Consider the following 19,626-nt stretch of genomic DNA (forward strand, 5'->3'; position numbering starts at 1 on the left):
TTTCACTCACTCTTTCAAATAGATGCAAGTAAAACACAGCAGAAAATAAAAAAGTCAAAGACTAGCAGTCCTTTTGCTCTATTTTCACCTGTAAAGCATAGGCGGAGGTTTACCCTGGTGCAGGTGTGCTGCAGCGGTCAGTGGAAGAATCCGCAAGTTTCTCTGTGAATTTCCTATTACATTGTTGCGCACTCAGAGCTTGTTTAGGGGTTGTTGTTTTTTTTCGCTGTAAAAAGAAGTTTTCTTCCCACGCACAACGGACACTAATGTTTTTGTCACTTTTTATGGAATCAAACTCAAAGTAAGGTCAGTACTTCCACGCTTTAAACGCTGCACGCTCATACTCTCTCCCATACTTGATATATTATCCATTGTTGATCTGCACACAGCTGTTGTCAGGAAAGTTGCGCTTGCTTACCTCACTGTCATGAGACATTCTTGCAAAAAAATCACGGTTTTAGTAAGGCAGTAAGGCAGTGTTCCTACAGGAAAGTAACGGTAATCTAATTACCGTTTTTGCGATAGTAATCCCTTACTTTACTCGTTACCCTAAAAAAGTAATCAGATTACAGTAACGCGTTACAAGTAACGCTACTGTATGGTGCCCAAGCATGTAAATCTAATTACCTAATTCTTGTAGTCCAAATGAGATATAGCTTGATGTTGTCATCTCGCTTGCTATCGAAGCATTTAAGCTTCTCAGTTTTTTATTGTGACTATGTGCTTATGTTTCATCTTTCTGATGTATTATTAATTCTCTTCTGCAAATGTATTTTCATGTCTTGCTGTGGCCTACTGAAAAAACCTGGCGAGCACACTGTGGTCAGAGATGTGGCTCACTCTAAGCAACAATCACAATCACAAGTAACGCGTTACTGCCCGTCTCTGGTGGCTACGCAAGCTAGCAAGTACCAACGACCGGATTTGGTGTGTGGTAGTAACAGGTAAATGAACTTTTTTTTTTAAATTATTTGAATATATATGAGTGCTTGTGTATAAATACACAAACAATACACATATGCTTTCAATTGTGTAATTTAAGTGATCTAGGTAGCTCTGTTAAGGAAGTTCAGTTAACGCTAGAAATGTGTTTTGGAGTTTGTATGTGTTTTGTCTCTAGGGGCCACTGCATATATTTATATATAAACATATATAAATAAAACCACTGTTTTTACATTAGTAATTCCTTTTGTGCTTAATTTTATATTATTGTTAATAATAAATTAATTAAAGCAACAAAACAACCTGAAGGGCCGGTTCGGAGCCGAAAGAGCTCTTTTTAGTGAGCCAAGCCGAAAGAGCCGGTTCTCTAAAAAGAGCCGGAAATCCCATCACTAGTGTGAAAATCCCTCGTCGACCACAAAACTATATTCATGGACTGGCTGACTTTTGTGATTGAGATATTGCTAATACTAACCCTCTTTTGAGAATCAACGTTGACCTGTGGCTCATTAAGATGATAAATCTGGGGCTTCTACAGTGAAACTTGGACCACTTCCATGTCCGTAATCACTACTCTCAGGTGACTTCAGGGAGTATAATGTATTTCTCAGTTTGGGACATAGTTTACACAAAAGGGTGTGTCATGCTTACTTGAACTATGATACACCTTTCGGTCTTCCTGGAATAAATAGGCACGGGTTGGGTTGATTTGAGTGCTACAGCACCTCCTGGTGGATCATAGGTGACTTGCATGTGAAAGTACAAATACTGTATAAAAATGACTAAATATAAATGATTTTTTTCACATTGTAATGACGCTTCCATTTAATTAAGCACTCGGTAGTGATTGTTGCTCAGGGTGAGCCACATCTCTGACCACAGTGTGCTCGCCAGGTTTTTTCAGTAGGCCACAGCAAGACATGAAAATACATTTGCAGAAGAGAATTAATAATACATCAGAAAGATGAAACATAAGCACATAGTCACAATAAACAACTGAGAAGCTCAAATGCTTGACAGCAAGCGAGATGACAACATCAAGCTATATCTCATTTGGACTACAAGAATTAGGTAATTAGATTTACATGCTTGGGCACCATACAGTAGGGTTAAATGTGCATTATTAGGCCTTAACCTTTATAACTGATGTGTGATTAATTTAAGGCCTTTGACTGAAGTCTGTAGTGATCTTATTGTTACAAGACTACTGCAGGCTTTGGTCAAAGGTCGGTCTTATACTGAAGAGTGAGTCATTGCAGGTATGTTGTCTTTGGCTGCCAGCTGCGCCAGTAATAACAGTGCTGATGTCTTTAAGATATGATAAATATTCAAGACCTTCTATGTGATAAGAACTATTTTAAATTCTAGATTTAACAGGGAGAAAAAGAAGAGAAGCTAACATGGGTGAAATATAATCTCTTGTTTTTTTAGTCGCTTTTGTACTCTTGCTGCAGCATTCTGGATTAAATCAGGGCTTTTCGGGGGGAACTTTTACCACAGACTAATAATAATGAATTACAACAATCCAACCTAGAAATAATCAATGCATGAACTAGTTTTTCAGCATCCCTCTGAGACACGGATTTTTGTCATTTTATCTTCCATATTTGTTTAATGTGCATGTTAAAGGACATGTCCTGTTCAAAAATGCATCCACAGCACTGTGCTGGTCTACACTGTCTTTGTTTAGATGTCATGTTTAAGAAATTGAAAGCTGCAATTAATTTTATTCTTGCTCTATATTTTTTTCCTTTTTAGTGCATTGTCATGTTTTTTCACTTGCATTGGATTCCAAAGGTATGTTTGCTGGCAGGGAGGGTTCTGCTTTTGCCAGAAGCCTTTGTCTGAAATGTCTAATGTCAGTAGTAGTATTAACTGTACTCAATTTATTAAGTATTTGAGAGGATTAAAGGAGTCATCATGTGCCTTGAATGCGACACACTCAGAAGCCATAAGTAACACACGTCATGTTTGCAGACGTCACTCCTGACATATGTTTGAATCTGTCTGCTCTTGATGGGCTCACTTGCGTCCTCCCACCACCCAGGAGCGCTACTGGGTTGAGAATTGTGTGTGTGTGTGTGGGGGGGGGGGAGAATCCTACAATGTATAAAAGTAGGCTGCAGCCTTTTTATTTTTATCTGGTCAGAAATGATGATGAAACTGTTGTTGGTATTATCCCCCCATCCCCGCCCTCTGCTTCCTCCAGTTTGTAGGTTACTGAAAGATTTCACCAACCACAGAAAAGAAGATTAGAGAGGAATTAATGGTATTCCTTTGTCATTATAGGAATAAATTGATATTTGACGGGGGTGGGGACAGTCTGGAGTTGGAGCAACATGATGTGTCAGGAGACGTAAGCAGAGGGATGGCACAGTGACAAACAAACTCAGAGCCAGGGGGATGCCAGTCTGCTGGATATCTCAACTGATGTTCACCATGTTACAGGAGATGAGAGAGCGGGATAACGCAGAAGCAGCCGGGCGCACGCGTGACGGGACAGAATGAGAGCTGCTGGGACATGGACAGCGTCAGTAGAGGACGGGGACAACTGTGACATTGACTGGGAGAGACCCTGACGAAGTGGGAGGGACATCTGGGTTCCTCTTGTCTTTGAAGCCCCTGCTTAACCATGAGAGTGGCCTTCCTGGCCTTAAGACTGATGTGCTTGGCCTGGTTGTGGCCTGTCACTCAGCTCAACAGCAGCCACTTCCCGAACAAGAGAAGAAACAAGGAGCTGTACGTCGGAGAGAACGCTAGACAAAAGCACGGAGGGTGAGCAAAAGTGGCGTTTCTTAGATGAATCTTTGATTTACTATAATTGTAGAGCTTCTTCTTATGTGGAAACTAACCTTCATGGGTGATTTTATGGACATCATTTCCATGTCCTACTTTGTAGAGCTTTCACATGTAAATATGAATAACTACATCTTTTTGCGTTTACGTCCACTGATGGTAGATCAGTGTCAGAGAAAGGTCATAGATTATGTGCATTGCTCAGAAAATTAGTGTTGATTGTTGCTGAATCTAAAACATAAAACGATGTGAACTTTGGTTTGGTTTTAGGATAACTATGACATCCTCTCAGTGACTAAAGTCATTCAGGAGTCAGATATAAATGAAAGAGGCTCCACAATATCAAGCTGAGTTACACATGTGCTAGAATGCAGTGGAAAGCAAAAGTACTCATCTCCCTTTGGCTACGGCCTTTGCTTTTAATCAGAGTGCTAGAGTCCATTTAGCCATCACTAACACCATCTGTCAGTGCTGTTTTAAGTGTTTGTTAGAAAGAAATCTAGACAGAGAGAACGATTTTACTTAAGCTGTTATGTCTTCTCTTTGCGTTCCAGACGGGTGGATCTTAAGATGAAGAAGTTGGACAGCACCAAGTCTCTGCTAATTAAGTCTGAGCAGCTGCTTCGGATTGAAGACCATGACTTTGCAATGCGCCCTGGCTTTGGAGGTAACACACACACACACGCACACACTTGGTCATTGTATTTATTATGGATTTATTTATTTCCTCAGTATGGAAATCAGCTTTTGTTGTTCCTCTATTAAAAGGGGGCGACCCAGCAGTGTTAACTAATTACAGACCAATATCTAATCTATCTGTGCTGGCCAAAGTTCTTGAAGCTCTTGTGTGTGAGCAGTTAAAGGAGTTTTTGCACACCAATGCCATTTTATCTGAATATCAATCAGGCTTTAGGAAGAATCACAGTACTATCACAGCTGCAATTAGAGTGGTAAATGATATTACTATTGCACTTGATAAAAAACAACACTGTGCATCCCTTTTTATTGATTTGTCAAAAGCATTTGACACTGTTGATCATTGTATTTTAAAACTTAGACTCTTCCAGTCAGGACTCTCTGAGAGAGCAGTGACATGGTTCTCAAACTACCTCAGTAACAGGACTCAGTGCATTAAATCTGACGGTCTATGTTCTGACTTTGTTACAGTGCACAACGGAGTGCCACAGGGTTCTGTATTAGGTCCCCTTCTATTTATCATTTACGTAAACAATCTTAGTCTACATGTGCCAGATTCAAACTTGCACTTCTATGCTGATGATACAGTTATTTACAGCTGTGGTTCAACTCTTGTCCAAGCCATCGACTCCTTGCAGAAAGCCTTTTCTGCTGTCCAGCACTCATTACATCAGCTTAAACTTGTTCTCAGCGCAGACAAAACAAAGCTCATGTTGTTTTCTAAATCAAGGAGACGAGCCCAAACAATCCCATCAGTAACCACTCTTGAAGGTCATAAAATAGAGTTGGTTCACACCTATAAATATCTGGGAATCTTAATTGATGACTCGCTTACCTTCAAACCACATGTAGAGAATCTTGTGAAAAACCTGAAGTTAAAACTGAGATTTTATTTTCAAAATAAGTTGTGTTTCTCTTTTAATACAAAGAAGCGGCTTGTTGCTGCAACATTCTTGCCTGTGCTGGATTATGGTGATATTCTATACATGAATGCTTCTGCTCAATGTCTTCGAATGGTTGATTCTGTGTATCATGCTTCTCTGAGGTTCATCACTAACCGTAAATTTCAGACTCACCACTGTGAGTTATACTCTCAGCCGGATGGCCTGCTTTGGTAAGTCGGAGGAACTGTCATTTATACAGTTTTATATATAAGGCGATACTTGGGTTGCTCCCTTCTTATATATGTTCCCTGCTTGTAATGAAACATGCTGGTCGGTATTCTCTTCGTCCGCATGGTTACTTGTTGCTTTCTGTTCCATTTGCCCGAACTGAACTTGGTAAAAGAGCTTTTGTCCATTTAGCACCCTTGGCCTGGAACAAACTGCAGAAGGAATGGAAAATGACTGAATTCATTTCATTAAGTGATTTTAAATCTAAACTACGAATCCTTGAGGTCAAGTCCATAACATGCAACTGTTTCAATTAGATTGATTATCATTTTAACTGACTTTTTTATTTTATTTGAATTTTATTGAATTTTATTTTTTATTTTATTTGTATTCTTTCACTTATTGTTGCATGTGGGTTGTTGCTGCCTGTGTTTGAGTAATTTCTGTAACTGTGAGACATCTGCTGCTGCCTATCTTGGCCAAGTCTCCCTTGAAAAAGAGGTTTTTAATCTCAATGGGATCTTCCTGGTTAAATAAAGGTTAATAAATTTGTATTTATTATACATTTATTTTAACTTTTTCTCACTCCAAATATTTTTCCTAGTATTTTTTTAAGTGTGCTTTAATGGTAACACAGCAGGTTGATTTAGGTTACTGTGCTGTTTTTGGTATTATGCTGCCCAAAAAGCCCTTTGTGACCTAGATTGTCTGCTTTGAGAGACAATGACTGCGGTAGCACGGATAAAATAATCTGAACTGTGTTCCTAATTCTCCCTGTGTGTGTGTGTGTGTGTGTGTGTGTGTGTGTGTGTGTGTGTGTGTGTGTGTGTGTGTGTGTGTGTGTGTGTGTGTGCTTCCAATCACAGGTCTGGATTTTTTTATCTTTTGCATCTTTTTTGTCATTACCTTAAAGAAACCCTGCACAGTAATCACTTTCTCTACTGCATGTTCACAGTGGTCATCCTCTTTTGTAATGTCTGAATTCATTTTCTTTCCAGTCAGAAGGCAAAACAAGTTGCTTAGTGTCTGTCTCAGTCTTTTCAGTGGATGATTACACAGATGTTTACGTCGGCCTAATAAGAGTTCTTGGAAGATTTTATCTGGTGATAGAGAGCCTCTGAACAGCAATGCCATTCCCTAAGGCATCTGCAGGCGTGCACCATGGGTTTGTTGAGTGTCAGAGTGATTAGATCACTACTGATGTTCCTCTGACAGGAAATCAGCTGCATATTTCAAGACTGTATCCAAGTCGCCTTGAAGAGCAGAATGGCTTTATAAAGGGACGGCAATTGTTTTTTAATACCCGTACACTCTTCAATGTTATTTACTCAAAGCGTCTATCTGAACTTCCTGAACTTGTGATCTCTTTAGATGCTGAAAAGGCTTTCGATAGGGTGGAGTGGGAGTACTTGTTTGCTGTTTTAGAGAAATTTGGTTTTGGCTATAAATTTATTTCCTGGATTCGGCTTCTTTATTCGTCCCCTAAAGCCAGTGTTCATACTAATGATGTTTACTCTGATTATTTTGCGCTGGGTCGTGATTGTCGTCAAGGTTGCCCTTTGTCTCCCTTACTCTTTGCCATTGCCATCGAGCCTCTGTCTATTACATTGAGATCTTCTTCTGTATTCAGGGGAATCATCCATAATGGAATTACACATAAAGTATCATTGTATGCGGATGACTTGTTATTATATATGACTGACCCGGCATGCTCCATCCCTGCTGTTTTAAGTATTCTGGAGAACTTCAGTTCGTTTTCAGGTTATAAATTAAATTTGGGGAAAAGTGAGTGTTTTCCTGTTAATACGGCAGCACGTCAACTTCAACAGTCTGATCTGCCCTTTCGTCTCAGTCCATCTGGGTTTAAGTACTTAGGGATTAACGTGACTCGCTCTTTAGCTGGCCTTAAATCAGCAAATTTGTCTCCTCTTATATCAAGGATCACATCTGATATTCAAAGATGGGGTAATCTCCCCCTTTCTTTAATCGGTAAGATTAATGTTGTTAAAATGAACATCTTACCAAAACTTTTATTTTTATTTCAGTCAATTCCCTTATTTTTGCCGAAACACTTTTTTGTTTCACTGGACAAGATTATTGGTTCTTTCATTTGGGGAGGGAAGCCACCTAGGGTCTCTAAAACTTTGCTGCAATGATGCAGATTTAGTGGAGGACTTGCATTACCTAATTTTTTAGTCTACTACTGGGCCGCTCACATCCATAAACTTTGCTACTGGCTAAAATCTTCTGGTTCCTCGTGGTGTAAATTGGAGCTATCATCATGTAAGGGCTCTTCTTTACCGGCTTTGCTCTATTCCTCTTTACCTGTGAGACCCTCTCTGTACACTGATAATCAGGTGGTTCTTAACACACTCAAAATCTGGTTTCAGTTTAGACGTCACTTTAATTTTGTAATGCCGTCTTCCTCGGGTCCTCTAAGCGAAAACCATTTGTTTCCCCCTTCACTTTTGGACTCGACATTTTCAGTGTGGTGTGACAAGGGTATAAAACAGTTCAAACATTTATATGTGGATGGTGTTTTTGATAGTTTTCCCAACTTGTCTTCTCGTTATAATCTCCCTATTACCCATTTGTTTCGCTATTTTCAAATTCGAAATTTTGTTGCCAAGTGTTTCCCAAATTTCCCCTCTTTACCTCCAGAACAGCAGTGGGAAACTACGTTATCATTTATTCCTCATCACAGAGGAACCATTTCGAAACTCTATGATGCTATTCTGTCTTTTAGTAACCACTCTAATGTTAAGCTTAAGTGTACATGGGAAGAAGAATTGGGAATTCGAATACATGAGGAGTCTTGGGAACAGGCTATAGCGAGAGTACGATCTTCCACCTCCTGTGCTCGTCTTGGACTTATTCAATTTAAGGTCATACACAGGGTGCATTTTTCTAAATCTAGACTTTCTGAATTGTATCCAGAAGTGGAAAATAAATGTGATAAATGCCACGGTTCTCCTTGTCACCTCGGCCACATGTTTTTTCTGTGTCCTGAGCTACAAGGTTTCTGGACAGGGTATTTTGCTATTATGTCAACTGTTCTTGGGGTAACTCTTCATCCTTGTCCTCTGATTGCTGTATTTGGGATTCCTGTTCGCTCACTTACACTTGATTCCACACAAAAGGACATTATAGCCTTCACATCCCTACTAGCGAGACGTCTAATATTGTTGCATTGGAAGTCTGTTAAGTATCCTACTATTTCCCGGTGGCTTAAAGATGTCATGTTTTTTTTAAAACTTGAAAAAATTAAATATACGTTGAGAGGTTGCACAGCCAAATTTTTTCACAAGTGGCAACCCTTTATCTCTTATTTTGCTAGTCTAGAGGTATTGCCTGTTTAAATCTACTTTTGTTACTGTTATATTCCTCTAATATGTTTGATGGTTGTGTTGATCTGTGTGGGACTGGGGGGGGGGGGGGGCGTTGTGTTTTTTTTTTTCATATATATGTGTGTTTATTTACTTAGGAAAATGAAGAAAGGTTGATTGTATTTTGGTAACTGCAAGTACTGTTCTTTTTTTCAATAAAAAATATTTTCAAAGACTGTATCCAAGTCAGTCAGGTCATAAAGCATTCAGGCAAAGAGGGCATTAAGTAGTTGTATCATTTGTTGTCAGGTGATAATGAATGTCTGCCACAACTAAAGCTGCCACTTTGTAGGAAACTAACAAGCCGATTGCTGGTGAGATGGTTGAGGGTATTCTGCCAGTGCTAACCTGCTGAGGTAAAATCAACTGACTATAGTAAACATATTAGGATGTAGAATTTCTGAATGTATAACCACAAAGCTAACTGCAGAGGGGATTTTGGTTGTCTGATGAGTTACTTTTCTCCCTGGGTAGTGTGACAGGTTATTTTTTTAATAGCAAGAATCTTGTTATGTAACAAATTAGTATTAAAAGTAAGATTACCCGTCACTTGATCAGTTTGCATTGTTATTCAGCTACTGGGTCAAGCAAATCGGTGGTGGTTACGAATTGGAAAACACTTTATCTTTCTGTTTTCTGTTTCTTTGTTCTGTTTCGTTAATTCACTTTGTGACTATGATACTAATAAAACATATTTATTTAAAATAGAGTTGAGTTCGAGACCCATTTTTTTGTTTCTTATTTACTTCAAACCTTTTCTTCCTAAACTTGACATTATCACTGAGCTGATAGTGTGAGTTAACTCTGTTAGCTCCAAACACATTTGCTGGATTGTTACATTTGTCTGCTATGTGTGGTGTCCTGTGGCCCGCGAAGATTTTTTCTTCATTTTTTTCCTCCTTTCCTTATTTTTTTTTTGTTGGTAATAGAGAGTTTTGAAGCTCATTAACGAGTTTAAGTGAGCTAACTCTGTTTGACCCTATTCCAGGATGTCAGCATCCCAGTAAAATCCCTCCACCTTCATTACTCCATTGTGATTGCAAACACATGCTTTTGAGTGCTTACCTGCATTAAACAATGGCACAGAAAAAACCTCCAACAACATCAGTCGGTGTTTACAGTTCAAATCAAACATTAACCGTATTGTGCCGCTGGATAATGACAAGAACCATTCTTCTTACTATACACTACCCTGGATATTTATGTAATAATACAATGTGGCAGATTTTCAATTAATGGATCCTTTAAGATAACATAATGAATTAGTGAGTGTTGTTGAATGTCCACACATGCATGTTGACTGTGTAACCTCAGGGAAATTTATAGGCATGTAGGTAGTGAGCTACCTCTCCCATAGGCCAGATTAGATTAGAAAGGATTCGCTTATTTTCCCAGTACTAAATGTAACGTATGAGGTCACACGAGTTGATGTAGTTGATGTAATTTCTCAGAATCAGTAGAGAGCTAAGTATTACATATTTCTGTTACAGTATTAACAGCTTAACCAAGAAAGTAGTGAAGATATATAAATAATTAAACAATTTTTTTTTACATTTATCTTCTTAACTGAGCAGCAGCGTTCATTTGTTTAAATCAAATACTGTAAAGAAAGGTCACTGAAACATGCATTTCAAGTAAAACGACATTTTGAGGAGTTGATTTTTACTGTGAACCAAAAAAATAAATAAATAAAAGGTGAGGTTGTGCATTTACAAAGATTTCCAGTGTAAGGTAATGGTTCCTTTGACATTCAAAAATGTAGAATGTGAACATAAGATTTTTTGCTTCAGTCACAGATGTTTATACTGTACTGTGTATCATGACTGTATAAACTAGGGTTGTCTCTGCATATAGCTCAGAAGTGGGATTTACACATTGGTAATCTCTGACAGATGTGCAAACAGATGTTATCCAACTGATCCATTGCAACATCTGTCCAGGTTCAGCCCTGCCTGTTGGTATCGATGTCCAGGTGGAGAGCATTGACAGCATTTCTGAAGTAAACATGGTACGCACCTTTTAGATTTCAGTAGTTAATCTAATCAAAAGAAACTGACTTGCTTTCTCTGTTGAAAATGACTGGTTTTTTTTGGTTTTTTTTGCAGGACTTCACCATGACTCTCTACCTGCGGCATTACTGGCAAGATGATCGCCTGGCCTTCCCCTCCAGCAGCAACAAGAGTCGGACCTTCGATGCACGTCTGGTGAAGAAAATCTGGGTTCCAGATGTGTTTTTTGTCCACTCTAAGCGTTCTTTTATCCATGATACAACCATGGAGAACATCATGCTGAGGGTTTATCCTGATGGAAATATTCTCTACAGTGTTAGGTAAAAAAAATAATGATATATGTCTCATTGTATTCATAGAGAGATCACTATAATTGCATTTTCTGTCATTAACCAGTAGCCAAAATAATGGCTAATACTGGCTGTCATTATCTTGTCTTTTTGAAATTAGAAGGGCCTAAATTTGATGAAATTGATTGGGATGCTAAAGTATTAGCTAACACTATATGGTAAGGTGGATCTACAGACTCCAGGCTCTGATAAATAGTGTCAACATTAAAATAAAAAATGTTAACATTAACACTGATTAACATTAACATTCATTTTTAAAGGATTTCATTCTTTTTTGGATAAGTGTTAGGACAATTACCTGCACATGAAGATGAGCCAATATAGATAATGCAGACATGCATTAATTCAGCTTTCTTACTAGTGGCCAGCAGGGGGCAACTCTTTAATGAATTCGTGTGAAGTCTTTAGGAAAAGGAGCCTACTGCTTCCTCTAAATATTGCCTTTGTGAATTATGGTCTGAAGTCAAAAAGGAGGATGAACTTATGTTTTAGGGTGGGGTTGTGATTGGCATATTGTTACCTTGTGAGCACAGTGTATTGATTTCTCTGTCAAACTGAAGCATCAGGCTTCAAAACACGACACAAACACAGTTTCAAAATGAGACCACCAATCGGTGACGTCACAGTGGCTACATCTGTGTTTTACGCACAGCCTGTGTTATCGATTTACTTTCGGGGCCAGGCTCAAATGGCCATTAGAGAAACTGTATTGGTGTTTGCTCCAGCTGGTTTCAGTTTTCAGCCCTGAGGTGCGGTTTGCCAAAAATCAGACCAATGAAGGCATTTGCACCAAAACCCCTTGTACAGTATATACAAATTAGCAAGGGTTGTTAAACCATCAAATTTTAAGCTTACATGTCCTGATACAATGAGTTATGGCTTAAATTTTACTAAGACTGTTTGATGAGCATGAACATCACCACAGCCCAGTTTAGTGGGCAGGGTATGAAGTGAATATGAGAAGGTGGAACGTAAGCTCCCAGACGGCATTCAACATATCCATTTCAGTCACAGACGATGACAATATGGCACAAATTCCCAAATGGCCAACAGCAGCCACAAACTGTGTCAGGCACAGATGCTGTTACTGAATGAATCAATTCAGTCCAGTAGTTTTATTTTACACTGTTTCACTGAGATTACTGCAATATTTATGTAGGTATTTATTTAACTGAAAGCTGTGTTTCAGGATCACTGTGACGGCTCTTTGCTCAATGGACTTCAGCAGTTTCCCTCTGGACACACAGAACTGCTCTCTGGAGCTGGAGAGCTGTGAGTATTAAGCTGCAGTCGGGACATCGTGGTTGCTTGCAAATACCTAATAGGATATCCAGTGTTGTTTGCAGAGTAATAATGTTAATTCCTACATTAAATGTACTTGTTCTTGTGCTGACATGTTTTGCTGGTAAACATGTTACACAACATTTGATGCACTATTATGTAATTTAAAAAATTTGGGCTAGAGAAAGCTTTGAGCTTGTTAAATTTTCAAACACTATCTATTTTCTGCAAAAAAACGCAATTGGATATGCTTGAATGTTATACAGTTGGGACAGAGACAGCTCAGAGTGCATTACCTTACTTCATACTCACAGTAGTAAGCATCACCATCCCCCTTTTGCACAAATTATTTATAATCCTCGGGTCATTCAAGTCAGCCTCTGTGCATTATGCTTGTCTATCCTCATGATGCAGGATTTACTGCAATGTTTGTGAATTCTTTGGTCTTTACCGCTCTCTCTCACTCTGTGTGTCTCAATCATGGATCCTGATCTCAGGGGAGAGTTGGTAGTCCCATTTTTGGCAGCTCTCTCCTCTCCTCTGAGAGAAACATCCATGAAACTTCTAAGAGAGGCAATACGCGAAGGTGTCCAACCCCAAACGCCCACCCTCTTTCTCTCCTCTCTTGAAGATGCTTACAATGAGAACGACCTAATGCTCTACTGGAAGAACGGGAACGATTCATTAAGGACTGACGAGATTGTGCTCTCTCAGTTTTTTATTGAAGACTTCCAGCCTTCCTTTGGGCTAGCCTTCTACAGCAGCACTGGTATGTCCGGCAGGAGTCTGGGGACACTCTGAGATGTATTCATTTTGAAAACAGCCAGAGTGCTCCAGACCCCTACAGTTTTTCTAAATAGGAACAGTTTAACATTTTGGAAAATACGCATTACACAAAAAGATTTGACACCACTCTTACAATCGTTTTCTATGGAGATGCAGCCAGCAGTTGATTAACTTGTCCAAGCTTGTGAAAACAGCTTAACCGGCAAAGGCTACAAAATCCAATAACCAGCATCTGTACAGTTTACCAATGAACACATTATTCCCATTTCCAGTCATAATGCTTTGCTACAGTAACTGTGTATGGGCGAAAGCTTTTATATGTACACAGACATGACTGAGTGCTATTGATTGTTTAGGTTCTCTGTGAGAAAGAAAATAACCACATTTTCCAAAATGATGACATGGGAATCAATCCCTCTCTGCAAAGCAGAAAGGTATTGATTATGCAAGGTGTTTTAGAGTTGTATGGTCTACTTTTTCAAACCCAGTTTCCTTTTATTGTTGTCTGTGTAGAAAGAAACACTAGAATTGGAGAAAGAGAGATTTTCATCTCAGTTTTAAAATTTTTTGTGAGGGAACCTACAGTATCCAATCTACGAAGATGTTATGTAACTCCGGCATTAAAGAGATTTGCTCTCTCATTTGAGTTCTAGGTTCTCCCCGTAGGTTCATGTTAGACTTTTATTTTTAATAAGGACAACTTTATTTTCTCCTGTCAGTTACTGATATCACCCTGCTTTGCACCTGCCTGCACTCCACTGTGTCCATTTATCTGTTTCAGGTTGGTACAATCGGCTCTACATAAACTTCATTCTAAGGCGGCATATCTTCTTCTTCATGCTTCAGACGTACTTTCCCACCATGCTGATGGTGATGCTGTCCTGGGTGTCTTTCTGGATAGACAGGAGAGCCGTACCTGCCCGTGTCTCCCTGGGTACTAAGCCGTTGAGCCAATACGACCAACATAAATAATTACCGAAATTGTATTTTCATCTGGACCGATAAAAAAATATCACCATGCCTAGTTTTTACTTTAAATTCATCTTTCCATTGATTAACTTTTTGAGAGTGAAATGGTAAGATTGATTTCACTCCCTTGTTTGCCAAATACTGGAGAGATTAGGCGTAAATCAGTCAGGAAGCACATCGTCTCATCAAATAATTACACCTTGTTTTTGAGATCTAATTGCCCGTATTTAAACTGTGAGAAATTCCCCATAAGGAGGAAGGAGTGGAGGAAGTTTGTCAACCAGGAGACCCCAGTTTGCTTGGTATTTTGATAGCTTCGTGCTTTGCGCATTTTGTTATGATTTCACTTGTTATTTTCTTTCTCTTTCCAACTGCTATTTGGTTAAAGTTCAGGAAAGTAGTGGGGTTTGGATTAAAATATCCTGTTCACAAGATTCTTATGTTATAAGTTAGTGAAACTCACTAACTCACATCATTGTTTTACAATAGGTTCTCACTTAGGTGCAATGACCTGCAATGACAATGATAGTGAAGTTCCCAGCAGCCAAACAGTAGATATTTCCTGGCTTATGGACAGGAGAGATGAGTGTCACTGTTCTAATCTGCCGCTCAGCAAGAAAGCAAATAAGCATATCCAACGGTGTCTGCTGGTTCACCATCTATGTTTTCCCCCTCCTACACAGTTAGCTTACGCAAGGAGATGCCATCATTAAGGCTGGGCTATTTTTGGAATCAGACAGACTCCAAATTCCAATTCTAAAAGCTTTACGAGCAAAAGAGCACTAAATCAGAGTTAAGCTAGTTTGCATCCAGCAATGATGTAATAATGACTTTGCCTTCTGTAATTAATGAACATAAATACACTTGCATGGTTATATGCTTGTCAAAACCCTGAGGATGATGATAAAGGATATGCCCTTTCAAGCCCACTGCCCTTTACCACGACTAAAGTATTTCGATTACATTATCACATTTGCTGTGATTTTTATGGCACAATTGTTCATACACTGAATTCACATTGGTACATAAAAGGTCTTCAAAGGATAATTTCTTGTTATTACTTGTTTGTAGCTACAATAACATTATTCTCTGCAATGTTTCTGCAGCAACAGTCACAACTGGTTTTTCTGTATTCAGGCATCACCACCGTACTGACAATGTCCACCATCATCACCGGTGTGTCGGCCTCTATGCCACAGGTGTCTTACGTAAAAGCTGTAGACATCTATCTATGGGCGAGCTTCCTGTTTGTCTTTCTGTCAGTCATCGAGTACGCTGCGGTCAACTATTTCACCACAGTGGAGGAGATGAAGAAGCTGAAGAGAGCAAAGGTCAAGTTCTTTCTAAAATCTTCTCAAATCTCCTGTCCTATTTAGGCTACGGTATGCAGCCATAAGGCAATCTCCAGAAACTAACAGTGATCTGCTCTCCTCTCTCTGCAGATGCCCACCTCTTACAATGCTGCTGAGGCTATGGCCTTTGATGGGTGTTTCCACGACAATGAAATTGACCTGGCCTCCCTCCCTGCCAGCACCCCAAATACAGAGAGGAACATCCAGTCTCGAAACTCGACTGTCTCCGCACCCACAGAAGGCACCAGGCTACATCGCAAGCACCCTTTAAAACGAAACCTCAGCTTCATCATGAGCAACAGCTACATGATCGACTCATACTCCAGGGTATTATTCCCGCTGGCTTACCTGCTCTTCAACATCATTTACTGGAGCATGTATGCATAGCACATTGAGTAAGCAGCTGAAAAAAACAAAAGAACTGTTCCTTTTTTGACTCTTGTCACAACTGCACAAATGAACAAAAACAGACGGATAATAATAATAATAATTAATTGATGACATGAATTCAAGTCTGCTGAGTATAGATGTCCTTCTTGATGTCTAATGAAAAAGTGTTCAGCTGTAACTTGAAGAAAACCTGAGAGCGGCCGTGGAAGTGAACGGCTGATAGTTTAATGAATGTTTACGTGTGTTTCTGGCATGCTTGATTTTATAACAGAAAGAGTTTTTATCCAAAATGCATAAACATTTGTAGGATTTTGTTTTATTGCTGGATCAGATACATCCATACGTACATTAAATACAGTACATATAGAAAATAAATATGTGTATGCTCTTAAATGTCTGACTCGGGCTTCACATTCTCTTTGCCTTTAACTTTATTGATATTTAGTGCATCACACTTTCAACTGAAGGGGCCCAGTGGAGCACTTATAAACAAGTTCATGTTTAATATCATCCTCACCAGACAGAAAATTGTGTGTAAAATTTGCAAAAACTTAAAAAATTTGCTGAATGTGTTGAATTTCAAAAACATTTCATTTAAATGGTTTCAAAGATAAGACTCGGGGGCCTTCATCAGCCTGGCTAACACCCCAATCTAACCCAATGGGAAAATGTGAAAAAGGGCATAAATTTTGGACTTGTAATTGCATTTCCCCCAGGGCCATTCATACCACACCAAAGAAATGAAGTAATAGATAAACAGTACAATGAAAGAAAATTTCCCCTTTTGCAGTATCTACTGTAGAACTTTGTTTTTTCTGTGGACTCACAGTGGGAAAAAGGGATATTTTCTGTGAATTAACTGTTGTATAATTACAGTCTTAGCAATGAGTTAAAAAAACGTTTTCTTTAATTTTACACAATTACGTCCTAAAATTTAAGCCCAAAGACTCATGCTGACAGGTTTCTTTCATTCTTTCACTACAGCAGCATTCTTTTTGTTATATTAAGATATCTGAAGAATTAAATATGTTGTTAAACCCCAACCTGGGTTTTTCCAATCTGCCCCACTTATCAAACTGGGCTGTATAAATTTGACATCCTGCTATAGATCCATATCTATTTGACAGTAGTGTGTTCTTTTACTGACCTCTGTGAATATCTTGAACACTCTCTGCAGATCAAACCAAAAACACTAAGCATGTTCAGGAGAACACAGCTTTTGTTTTTCCTCAGAACTCCTGGCTCTTCAGGTGTCAAATGTGTGCCCTGTGCTAGTGACTCGGTATTAAAATCATGCAATCATACCTACACCTTCTCATGACCACAATGGGAAACTTAATGGTCTTCACAGGTTGACACAAATTATAAAATAGACACATCTGACCTTACATCCAAATAAGGACTAAGTTGCAGGCTGCACACAGTCCTGAAAGCAACACAGGTTTTTCTATACGAAATGAAATATCTTGGGTAATATCCGGTGCACAATAACTGCATGGAAATAAAAGAAAGACATTTTCAGCCACTCCCTTATTCACAAGGGGTCACAACAGCAAGCCATGCCGCATGTTTATTTTGGTGCATTTTACCTGACTACCTGATGTAACCCCAAAGGGCTTTGAGCCTCCAAGGCAATCGCATGGAAATATGTTAAATTTATTAGTGGATGTAGAATGTGAGGGGGAAATGGAAAAGGTTCACTCAGTTGCATAACAGTGTGCTGTGGAACAGAAAGCCAGCAGGACACCAGACTGATAATACCTGCAATGGAAGAGCTCAGCGGGAGGCATCTTAATTCAAATTAGGTCTAAATGTGACCATTAGATATTAAAGCTTTACAAAAAAAAAAAGCCCTTTGTTTTTTTACAGTTAAACATCTTGAGAAATATGCACTAATTTCCTCTTTTGGTGAGGAGCAACATAGATACTGCTCATTTCTATATCTTTAGCACGATACCGCAGCTAGGAAATGATTACCTAGCTAAGCAAAGCCATTAAAAACAGGGGAAGTAGCTAAAGGATACAAAAAAATTGGGCTAGCAACATCTCTAATCATATAGCTACTCTCTTACAAGGTTATCCAACTAGTATCACTGGGCATCTACTTTAATAAATAATACACACATTGTTGCATTCTCAGTTAATTCTTTCCTGATCAAAGTTTTACCGCAATAGTTTTACATCTATCTATCTATCTATCTATCTATCTATCTATCTATCTATCTATCTATCTATCTATCTATCTATCTATCTATCTATCTATCTATCTATCTATCTATCTATCTATCTATCTATCTATCTATCTATCTATCTATCTATCTATCTATCTATCTATCTATCTACAGTCCTCACAACCTACTGAAACACACTACACCTGAGCTCCATGAATATCAAAATCACTCAGCTTTTCATCCCTCTTGCTTGATGTCTTATGTTATTCAGATCAGAAACAGAAGCTCTGACAATGTCAGCATTTTAAAGCTATACCATGAATATTGTGCAGTGCTTTCACCCACATTTTGAGGTTGTAACTGTATTTTGCGGTGCATTTCCTTAATTACAGTTTTTCTCAGTCGCTTTGGTGCTTTTCTCAAATCACTATTAACATTTGCACAGCAGTTAGTGTATTTCTCAAAACATTTGGTGCAAACTGCAAAACCTAGTGGATAACCTGCAAAATCGATAATCCATTCCTCAAAAGCAAGTATTCATGTCAATGAAACTGTCGGTGTTATCAAAGTGAGAAGTCTTGACACCATCTTTATGAACAAGATAGTCAAATGGCTTTGTCATGTTTTCATTATGACAGTTCACAGTATTCTCTCAGTGTTTTCCAATCCAAAAAAGGTCAGAACTCGGTGACGCTACCTAAAAATGCTCAAGACAGCACTATACACTTTTTGTACAGCCATTTACAGGAAAATCTACAGAAAAGTTAGACATTCCTGTAGTTAGGGAAGTAAGTGAGTACAAGACACTGAATATGTATGTTTCACATTTTTACTGTGTGGGCTGTTTGTAATTCTACAACACTGTGCAAAAGAAAAATACTCTACAGTCACCTATTTAGAATAAACATAAGAAACACCCTTTTGGTAGAGCTGTGCACAAATGTGAACAATATAACGGTACATATTGTAACTGAACATACGTAAATCCTGCTGGCACATCCAGACGTTCCTGTCTGTCTGACCACATATTCTCATCTACATCACAACGGATATCATCCCTTGCAATGCAATGAGGAAAGTATCTCCTCTGAGTGACGAATCCACCCTCTGCATGACTCTGCTGTGATGTCGTCACATGCTGCATTCACGGCTGCTAGCAGTGCCATTTGCGCATGTGAATGCCGGTCAAAAACCTTCCACCTCCAGACAGAGAAAAACTCCTCTATCGGATTAAGGAATGGGGAGTAGGGAGGGAGATATTCAACCAGCATTCTATCATGTGTCAGACACAGATCCAATGTGGCCAAATACACCGTTATCCTCTATGACAGCACTTTGAATTCTTTCAACTTTATTGCATTGTATGCAATCACCCTTGCACAAATG

At 38.9% G+C, this 19,626-nt stretch overlaps 1 protein-coding gene across 5 annotated transcripts; it reads left to right on the forward strand.

The window, feature by feature from the left end:
* Positions 1 to 562: 562 nt before the first annotated feature.
* On the forward strand, positions 563 to 16,462 carry LOC113030874 (gamma-aminobutyric acid receptor subunit rho-3-like). 5 transcript variants are annotated; one of them, XM_026182635.1, is made up of 11 exons: positions 563 to 944; positions 3,232 to 3,298; positions 3,391 to 3,717; positions 4,293 to 4,405; positions 10,873 to 10,940; positions 11,038 to 11,261; positions 12,481 to 12,563; positions 13,204 to 13,341; positions 14,140 to 14,292; positions 15,465 to 15,658; positions 15,770 to 16,462. In XM_026182635.1, exons 3-11 carry the CDS (start codon positions 3,575 to 3,577, stop codon positions 16,064 to 16,066), a joined length of 1,413 nt encoding a protein of 470 aa, XP_026038420.1. In that variant the 5' UTR covers positions 563 to 944; positions 3,232 to 3,298; positions 3,391 to 3,574; the 3' UTR covers positions 16,067 to 16,462. The 5 variants fall into 5 exon arrangements, with proteins under 5 accessions (XP_026038420.1, XP_026038422.1, XP_026038421.1 ...); XM_026182637.1 differs by lacking the exon at positions 3,232 to 3,298; XM_026182636.1 differs by lacking the exon at positions 563 to 944 and having other exon boundaries at positions 3,172 to 3,298.
* Positions 16,463 to 19,626: the final 3,164 nt, after the last annotated feature.

This window comes from Astatotilapia calliptera, chromosome 10, assembly GCF_900246225.1.
Source record: "Astatotilapia calliptera chromosome 10, fAstCal1.2, whole genome shotgun sequence".
Taxonomy (NCBI): domain Eukaryota; kingdom Metazoa; phylum Chordata; class Actinopteri; order Cichliformes; family Cichlidae; genus Astatotilapia; species Astatotilapia calliptera.

Coding starts and splice junctions, on each gene's coding strand:
- LOC113030874 (XM_026182635.1), top strand. CDS start 3,575: ATGAGAGTGGCCTTCCTGGCCTTAAGACTGATGTGCTTGGCCTGGTTG. Junction 10,941..11,037: donor GCATTTCTGAAGTAAACATG/GTACGCACCTTT, acceptor TTTTTTTTGCAG/GACTTCACCATGACTCTCTA. Junction 13,342..14,139: donor AGCCTTCTACAGCAGCACTG/GTATGTCCGGCA, acceptor TATCTGTTTCAG/GTTGGTACAATCGGCTCTAC.